This window comes from Phoxinus phoxinus, assembly GCF_949152265.1.
Source record: "Phoxinus phoxinus genome assembly, chromosome: 8".
Lineage (NCBI taxonomy): Eukaryota > Metazoa > Chordata > Actinopteri > Cypriniformes > Leuciscidae > Phoxinus > Phoxinus phoxinus.
The window spans coordinates 31,514,367-31,523,986 of NC_136883.1; the positions used below are offsets into that span (position 1 = coordinate 31,514,367).

The 9,620-nt window shown below is 36.5% G+C and overlaps 1 protein-coding gene across 2 annotated transcripts; it reads right to left on the reverse strand.

Moving 5' to 3' along the window:
• Positions 1 to 220: 220 nt before the first annotated feature.
• fan1 (FANCD2 and FANCI associated nuclease 1) lies at positions 221 to 9,200 on the reverse strand. Of its 2 annotated transcripts, none has more exons than XM_079620072.1 (14): positions 9,144 to 9,200; positions 7,597 to 8,838; positions 6,834 to 6,974; positions 6,540 to 6,738; positions 5,489 to 5,722; positions 4,818 to 4,949; positions 4,633 to 4,741; positions 4,400 to 4,519; positions 4,119 to 4,283; positions 3,780 to 3,948; positions 2,741 to 2,844; positions 2,430 to 2,624; positions 850 to 978; positions 221 to 703 (listed from the first exon to the last, which is right to left on the reverse strand). In XM_079620072.1, exons 2-14 carry the CDS (start codon positions 8,768 to 8,770, stop codon positions 566 to 568), a joined length of 3,009 nt encoding a protein of 1,002 aa, XP_079476198.1. In that variant the 5' UTR covers positions 8,771 to 8,838; positions 9,144 to 9,200; the 3' UTR covers positions 221 to 565. The 2 variants fall into 2 exon arrangements, with proteins under 2 accessions (XP_079476198.1, XP_079476199.1); XM_079620073.1 differs by having other exon boundaries at positions 9,140 to 9,153.
• Positions 9,201 to 9,620: the final 420 nt, after the last annotated feature.

Here is a 9,620-nt window from a genome sequence, read left to right on the forward strand (position 1 = left end):
AGACCTTTAAAATAGAGCAAAAGACTGGAGATGACATATTTCTGCACCAACAGAGGGTTTTAGTTCTGGGAAGGATATGCTTGACATGCAATGAAAATGTATTTCAGTCTTGAAATGTGGTCAAGAGTCTTTTGATCACAATAATAGACAAACCCCTTTTTGAAAGCTCCAATATTGTGTGATTATGTCTTCCATAAATATTGAAGCATTATTAAATAAAAACTTTTAAAATGTGATTTATTTTTTTATTCAATGGCTCTAAAATTATTTACACCAGAAAAGTACTTAAAAAAAAAAAAATTCAATATAATTATAGTATATTGTCACTTTACAATGAGCACAAGAATAAAATCAGTTAGTCACTGCCATGAGGTAAGTTAACAATGTTACAATTCAGGTGGGGAGAATAAGTCTCTTCTAATACTCTAATAATAATACTCTTCTGTTACATAACCAGATCAGCTACAAGCTGAGGTTGTAATACATCCTTAAATTCATCCTGTGTGCTTCAAATATTTCTAACTTTGCTTGTTTGGTAAACCATGCATGCTCGAGTCTTCATTCTTCATTCCCGCCTCAGTCCCCGTGCTCCAGTGGCAGTGACGTGACACACTTCTACATCAGCACCGAGCTTACGCAGCTCATCCAGCCAGATCTGTTGCTTCTGTGACAGACGGTCATTAGGACCCTTCACTTCCACCAGCTAGAAGAACACAACTCAAATAAGCAATGTTTTCAAGCATTAACACCGTAATCTTATTAAATCAGTTACATAAGTTACTTTCTGGAGTATTTAAAAGTTGAATACACTGTGAAATTCCTAACTAGCAAGCTACGTCTCTGACTCACCTTGTACTTCTTGTTGGACATGCTCCAGACTACAAGATCTGGAAGTCCTCCTCTGCAGTGCCTGTAGTCCTGTGCCATTCTGAGGACCACACCACTCAAGAAGTGGCCACCCAAACACTCTACTAGACTCTAAAACCAGACAAAGTAAATTAAGTACAAATTGCCTTAAGTGCCTTAAGTAAATTAAATACAATGTGCTTGTTTACGGTAGTGAACAATCTGTACACACAATATATACGCAGTTCATATTTTAATGATGTTGAATGAAAATGTTAAAGTCACCATAAAATTAAAACTGATAATCCTTGTTTTTTTTTATGGAATATTGCATTATTTATTATAAATCTGTGCTCATCATTATTATTTTTTAATTCATGTGCCCTCGTATTCTTCAATCAATATAACTTCCCTTCCCACTTGCAGAAATTTCTCTTCTCTGATGACACGTTTACTGGCACGAGAAAGGGACAACCTGTCACTCACACGAGATTGTAGCTAAAGGAAATGACAGCGATCCAAAGATCCAATAAATTCCCCATGGGCAAAAATTAAGTCCCAGGCAAAAAATTTTCTTGTTCAAGAAGTTTCACTCAGATATGCATATTACAATAGGAAAGAAAAGACTATTGCAACTTCAGTTTCATAATGACTTTAAATGTTAAAATACACTAAGAAGTATGCTTGTCTAAGAAAGAAAAAAATTAAACAATGTAATTTTTTTAGAAACACTAAGTAGCTTTTGGCGCTCTAGTAGTAAAAAAATAAAACTGCATGCATTTTGTAGAAGAATGTTTTTGTTGTGCCTCGGCTCTGCGTGACTGTGCAGATGAATATGACCCTTCACAATAGATGATGCTTCACAATTAACTCTGTTAGAGCTACATATGGCAATTTATCTCCTTGTCACTTTTACAATCATCAGATTTCAACTTCTCCAAAAAGCCAAGCCAATGTTGGTTATTGTTTTATTACGAGCTCTGTTGCGTTCTCTTTTTGCCAGCAGACTTTCCCCTGATCTGTGTGGGGTTTTTTTGAAACGGGTGATTCAGAGGTTTGAGATTTTTGCTTCATGTCAACCTTTCTCACTATAGTGTTCTACCATAGTGAATCAGAAAAAGGATTGATCATGCATTGACTCATTATTTTAAATTTGTTTAAAAAAAAGTTACGTAGTGTACCTTTAATTAATGACGTTAAAGACACTTTGAGGAGTTGACGGACCGAAAAATGAATGGGAGCAATTGCAAAACTCAATGTGGCAGCAATAGAAAAAGAGCCAATTGTCTTTTAGATTGAGATGCTGTCTGTTTTTCTACTCTAAAACACAAATGAACATTAAATCATTTTTCACTATTGACTAGTTGCTTTTTAGCATGCATATTGGCTGTTAATCATAGTTAGTCATAGTTAATAGTTAGTTAATAGTGAGAATTGGACCCTAATCTTAAAGTGTGACTGAAATATGTTACTGAAAATAATCTTTGCAAAAAGGTTCCCCGTTCAAGTAGACCGGAGCTGCCAGAAAGCTATTACCAAGATGGTATGTATGAACGAACATGGCGTAAAGAATCTGTGATTACCTGTGCCTGCTGAAGAGAGGAGAAGCGCTCCCAGTTTATCAGCGCACACACTCTCCCCTCTTGTGCGGTCCACACATCAGCGAGCAGCTCCTGCAGCGTCTCTGCAGACGCCTCGCGCAACATCTCAGCGCGAGCCTCGATGGCTTCCCGTCGGTTACCATAGAAACAATCAGTGTGCAAATCTAAAGGACAAGTCTGGGAAAGGGCATAGAGTCATTGATCACTGATCTCTTGGGGTGGTATGACCTGACAATAAAGCGTGACCCTGAACGAGTGAAGCACACAGCATTCCTTCTTTAATTATTCTGTACCTGGTATGGGTTTCGGAAGACATCAGGAACCCCGTCGATAAAGATGATGTCCCACATGAGGAGTCCAAACAGAGTGGAAAATGTAGAGCCTTCTCCATGAATACCTTAAAAGAGGAAAACAGATTACAGCCACATAAAGAATGCACAATGTATTCACAATGCGCTAGTGCAGGGTTTCCCAAACTTGTGGTCGTGTGGCAACTGAGGGGGATTTGTGAGTTGATTTAAAGCTAATAATTCATCATACAAATGTAAAATAACTAATAAAAAAAAAAAAAAAAGATTTAATAATTGTATATAACCATTACCCGGCATCAGCGAACCGTGAACATGCAAACGTGTTGTTAAATTATTTAAACATTACTGTAAAATCTTTAAGTAAATATTTTAGGTCAAAGGGGTTAGGCTGACAAAAATTATTTGGGAATCCTTGTGTTTGCTAGCTTTATTAACAAATTTCAATGATTTTATGAAAATATATTTGATTCTTCTTAGAAAATTATTATGAAACAATATATTTTTTAAAACACCAAATAAATAATGTACTTTCCACGCAATTACAATGAATGAGGACTGGAGCTTTCAAGCTTTTAAGGATCATAAAAGTGGTCTTTATCATTTATATTTGAATGCTTCTGAAGTCATATATTGCTTTTAAAGAGAGAAACAAATCATTTTCATTGTAAATCTGAACATGACGTAATTAGCGATGTCAGATTTGTAAACAATCATCATCTGTTTAAGTCAAATCTTTTCAATGAATCACCTGATCTGGTTCAGAAACCACTCTGTATGTTTCAGACATCTGTACATTTAGAGCTAGGCTTGTAGAGTAGATGTCAAGATTTCATCTTCTGCCTATTTATTACTGCAGGCAACATTCTTCAAAATTTCTCATTTTTTGTTTTCCACAGAAAAAAAGAACGTCATTTCGAGGTTTGAAAATGACAATGAGGCTATGTAGATGAAAACAGAACTTTAATTTCTGAGTGAATTATCCTTTAACTTCCTTCATCTTGATAAAAATGTGATGCTAGACCTTGATCAAATCCAAGTGTTCTGTAGTGTTCCAGAGCCAGTTCCTCAACAGAACACATGACCATAGTCCCTCGTCCCTCTCTGGAACCTTCATCCTCATTGGCTGATCTAAGGAACACTGATTTGCCCATCCCACCCTCATGAGGAAAGAGCTGGCCTCGAATTGTGACCTGTTAAAACACAGTTGTAAACTGTAAGTCAGTGTTGCTTTCAAAAAATTAATCCACATTCTCCAATTACATGGAGATACAACTTTAGTATTTAGTAATTCTGACCACAAAATGTATACAGTGAATAACACTGGTACCCCTACAAAAATAAGGAAGAACTGAAGACTCACATGAGTGACATCCTGTACGTGCACAGTGGGCAGATCTCGGATCAGCAGACGGTACTTCTTCAAGCTAGCAGATTCCTTCATTCGGGAAGCTCGCTGATGAAGTGACAATTTGTGGCCTGTTCGGACCAGAGGGTCATTCAGTCCATCCCGAATAGCACAGATGGCCTGGATACAAAAGGCGTCAAATGCATTCAATCCTTTGAAAGAACATTTATGTATCCCATATAAAAGTCACATTAAAACAATATCTGTTTATATTTATCTACAATCAAATAAGGTACCTGCTCATGTTGTTTAAGATGTTGCTGGAGATTGAGAGCAAGTCTATCCCACCAGCGCCCCCTACTGGTTACACAATACACTGACTGGGACAGAAGATTCCTGAGCTCCTCCACAGATTCCTACAATGCAGAAATGCAAAGATAAATAATTGAATTAATGAACCCATGTAAAATCAATATAAATAATAAAGTGTTTACAATGGCATCATTCATTCCATGAATTATCCACCCACATCATAGCGGCGAAGTCTTTGTGAAATCTCAACTCCTCGAGACAGTATACGGGTGTAGGTCCAGCCCACAGTAAAACACCGCAGGAAAACAGGCAGTTGTTCTTGATGACTGCACACATATTGAAACTCAATCCATCTTACAACAGCAAGCAAATTAAATTAAAGTTGCATTTTCTTTTTCAAACCTTATGTCACAGGAGTCTTTAATCTCCTGCCAAGTGGCCTTTGCTGTAGTATAGAGGTCATGGGCGTCCTCCCAACAGCCTGTCTGCATTGCAGCAATCACTTCCTGCAGAGTACGCATCGCAGTTTCGTACCTGTACAGAAGAATATGCACATAATCAAACATTTTACAATAATAACAATGACAATGACATTTTTTTCTAGAACATAATGACAAATACTGCCATCTTCAAATGAAGGTTTTAGAAGCAAACCTCACAAAACATGTACAGATTGTAATGCTAAAAATTATGTTTCAATATGAATTCATTTACAATAATATATATATATATATATATATATATATATATATAATGGTAGTATTTGTTCCTATAATTTATGCTCGTTTAATTTATTAATACATGTTTGTATTACAGAATTATTATTTTTAATTACTATACATAATTGTCATGAAAAAAAAAAAATCACAATAAAAAAATCATAATGGTCCTTAAATAGATAAATAGGATCAAAAGTGCTATGCAATACAACATCAACAAAATAAGTACACTGTACCTAAAGTGCATAGTAAAGACACCTAATAAAAAGTGTGACGTCCTTTTCTTTTCTTCTGATTTTGAAGTAAAATTACCACTTGATCAAATTTTTGTTAAAAAATAAATATAACACTGACCTGATGAGGTCATCCCTGTCCTGAAACAGTCTGGCTGAGCGATGTACAGCGTACTCTGGGAAAGATAGACGGCCAGAATTGACCAGCAGAATGGTGTAGAGCTGCCCCTGACCTCCAGCGGCCGTCTCCTCCTCCTCCAAAGAGTCTGTGAGGGAGAACAGGAGCAGGATGCGGGAGAACACAGCGCGGGACTTGCGGCACAGACGCACACAGGAACCTGCAGCCTGCTTGGCCCTGAAAAAGACAAGCTTTACTTGTAACAGGACATCTGTTGTACATATTATATTCTACACTCGTGTTAAAAAGATCGGGGTCGGCAAGATTGTTAAATTACGCCTAAGATTTTTTCATTATGCTGTTTTTACTGTATTTTTTATCAAATAACTGCAGCCTTGCTTTTTTTTTAATCAAAAATACAATAAAAACAGCAATATTGTGAAATATTATTACAATATAAATTAACTATGTTCTGTTTTAATATATTTTAAAATGTAATTTATTCCTGTGGTGCAAAGCTGAATTTTCAGCAACATTACTCCAGTCTTCAGTGTCACATGATCCTTCAGAAATCAGTGTAATATGTTGTTTTTGGTGCTCAAGAAACTTTTTTTATTATTATCAATGTTGAAAACAGTGCTGCTTTGTGTGTGTGTGTGTGTGTGTGTGTGTGTGTGTGTGTGTGTGTGTGTGTGTGTGTGTGTGTGTGTGTGTGTGTGTGTGTGTTTAAACTGTGATTTTTTTTCAGGATTCTTGGATGAGTGAAAAGTAAAAGACAGCATTTATTTGAAATAGAAATCTGAAATGTCTTGTAATGACGTAAAAGTCTTCACTGTCACCTTTGATCAATTGAATGCGTGCTTGCTGAATAAAAGTATTCATTTCTTTAAAAACAATCTAACTGACCTCAAACATTTGAACGGCACTGTAGAAGTCAGTGTCTGCTAAATCACTTTTAATTTAATGTCTATGACATTACCCAATACCATAACCTTTGGCCAACCTCACTACTGGGATATAAGTACAGATGCTGCATGTATCCTGAACATCTCACCTCTTGAGAATGACTGCAGACGTGTTGTTTTGACTAACAAAGAGCGATCGCTGTTTCCCCAGCTGGAGTAGCCCTTCTACCAACTGCTGTTTCTGAGTCCCATTCCCTCCACGGCCAAGGTGAAATGTTTTGGCCAGGTTTCTGAGCTCTGGTGCAGGAAGCAGATCTAAAACTTCTTGGATGTCGTGAAGCTCCGATTCTGTCATAGGGAAGAAGTCATGAACTGCAGTTCAGTATGTTGCCTGACATTGGGTTGTTAATAAATCAAAAGGGTGGACAAATCTCACCACTAACCTGATTGTAAGAACCCACATGCTACCAGTTCTTGAAAGACAGGTCTGAGGTCTGAGCTGATCTCTGTATATTCCACCTTACTGACCTGAAGCCATTTCAGCTTCCTTTGAAACAGACGGACATAAAGCATCTGACCAGGAACTACAGGAGGGAGAGAGAGAGAGAAGTCTGCAAACATACACTACCTTTCAAAAGTTTGGGGTCGGTAAGATTTTCTCTTTATTTTATATGTTTTTGAAAGAAGTCTCGTATGATCACCAAGGTTTCATTTATTTGATCAAATATACAGTAAATTTTATTTAATTACTATTTAAAATACATTTTTCTTGTGGAATTTATTCCTGTGATGCAAAGCTGAATTTTGAGCATCATTGCTCATCTTCAGTGTCACATGATCCTTTAGAAACAATTAAAATATGTTAATTTGGTGCTCAAGAAACATTTCTTATTATTATCAGTGATGAAAACAGTTGTGCTGCTTAATATTTTTGTGGATGCATTTTTTTTCAGGTTTCAGGATGATTTTTTAAAAAGAAATATAAATCTTTTGTGATAAATCTTGATATTTATTGATCAATTTAATGCATCCTTGCTGAATAAAAGTATCCATTTCTTAAAAAAAAAAAAAAAAAATCATACTGAGCTTTTTGAATGATAGTGTATGTTACATAACTTACCTGGAGTGTATTGAGTTTTAAAAGACTATTGTTGCATATAAGCACAGAACTGAGACTTCAAAGTGACTTTGAAGTAGTTCCTCTACCTGAAAGCTGCTGAAAAGTGTGAATTGCTGAGAAGTCATCTTCATTGAAGAGCAGCCTATCATCCTCATTTTCCAACACCGCCTCAAGGACAGTCCGAAAGTTTTGCAGGTAATACGGCCGCCTGGTGTGCTGATGCTCTGGTTCCTCGTTGGCTTTCTCTACGGCAAGCATTTTGGGTTCATTAGCTGGTGTTGAAGTCTCAATGTCCTCATACATGGTCTTGCTTTTGATTTGACTCTCTGATGATGAAACATCATAGACACTGGACGAGGCATCAGTTTGATCTGACTTGACATTAGTGTCCTGTCTGTTTTCAGTTTTACTTTGAATAGATCTACTTTTCTTATGTAGGATGGAGGTTTCTGTAGTGTTTGTGTCGTTTTTAGGCACCTCCTCTGACTTCCGCTTCATTATTCTGGATGAGGAGGAACATTTCACTGACTGAACGTCAGCGCTGCTGCTAGATTCTGCCAGAACTGCCACAGATTTCTTTACGTTTTTCACTTGAGGTTGGATTGAAGCTGTTGGTAGCGTGTCATCTGTATCCATGCCATCGGCTTTAGATTCAAAAGTTACATTTTTCTTCTGTGAACTGATCAATTCTGCATTACAGGCCTCTTCTTTTCCAGAGACACGAGTATTATCCGTCTCAGATTCCCCTGAAAGCCTAAGTGCTCTTCTAGAAAGTTTAGAGGATAAACTCCCAAGACCAACTTTTTTAACCGCTTTAGTTTGTACATTTGTTTCGGATGATTCTTGCCTCATCACACAGTTCTTTTTAAAATATTGACTCGTATCAGCATCTTTCTCTTCTGGGCTTTTCTCTTGCCCGTTATTTCGAGTTACTGCACCATTAGAGGGTGTTTTGGTTATTTTCTCCTGCTTGTCATCACTGACAGCCAATGCATCTTCATGATCCTCTACAAGAAACCTCTGGCATTGAGAGTCTATGTGTTCATTAATCTTGTAACGAGGTACAAGTTTGCCACACAGAGGACAGGCCAGTTTACAAGGTGGTGTATTCCTGAAAAAGGAAGTTATGGAAGCAACCCCACCTCCATTGCTTGTTCTCTCTTTGATAGCACCGACTCTCTGGCTATTTTTCTTCGTGACTGAGAGTTTTCTGGCTCTGCCTCTATTAGAAGAGCTACCTTTCCCCATCCGAGACTCCATACCGGTCTGTTAATATGTTATCCCATCAACCAGCTAAACAACAACAGGCTGAATATTTGTTTCTGAACCTGAAAGTACATAAAAGACAAAATAGTCATAGGAGAGGGTGTCATTCATTAGACAGTGTCTGAATTGTGTGAAGGAAGGCTGCTTCATTACATTCAAAGGTTATTTTTGATTATTATTTTGCAATTAATTGATTTGTTCGTTTCAGACTCTGTAAGAGTGCCATAGAATGCCATGCCACATAAAGTAATACAAAAAAAACATATTATGAAACGAAACAATAATTTAAAATATAGATTAAGTTATAAATAAAATAAATATTATACAATTGTTATAAATAAATCTGCAAATAATTGTAAAGACCTGCCTTGTTGAAGAAGTGAAATGTGAAGCTAGCTGCAAGAATTCATGGCGCCATTATTTCCTTTTTGTTATTTTTCAAAATAAAAGTCAGCTAGAGTGCAGTCTACTATCTTTCGTTTGCTACAGTCTAGCAATTTAGTTATATTTTAAAACAAACTTAACTTTTCATCGGTTTTTGTTTGTCTGTTAAAAAGCTTTTATAGCAACTGTGGCATCAAACTGCAACTTTGTTTGATGTTTGACTGTGAATAGCCTAATTATATTAAATGATAAACTTTTTTTTCAAGTAATGTTGAAGGGATAGTTCACTCAAAAAAAGAAAATTCTGCAAATAAAATAAGATATTTTGAGAAATGTATCAGTGTTTTGTTTTTCCGTACAATGGAAGTCACTGGGCTCCAATTTGTTTGGTACCCGTTGTTCTTTAAAGTATATATTTTTTTGTGGTCTGCAGAAGAAAGTCATACAGATTTGGGATTAC

Coding starts and splice junctions, on each gene's coding strand:
- fan1 (XM_079620072.1), bottom strand. CDS start 8,770: ATGGAGTCTCGGATGGGGAAAGGTAGCTCTTCTAATAGAGGCAGAGCC. Junction 6,739..6,833: donor ATGTGGGTTCTTACAATCAG/GTTAGTGGTGAG, acceptor TCCCTATGACAG/AATCGGAGCTTCACGACATC. Junction 704..849: donor TGTCCAACAAGAAGTACAAG/GTGAGTCAGAGA, acceptor GTGTTCTTCTAG/CTGGTGGAAGTGAAGGGTCC.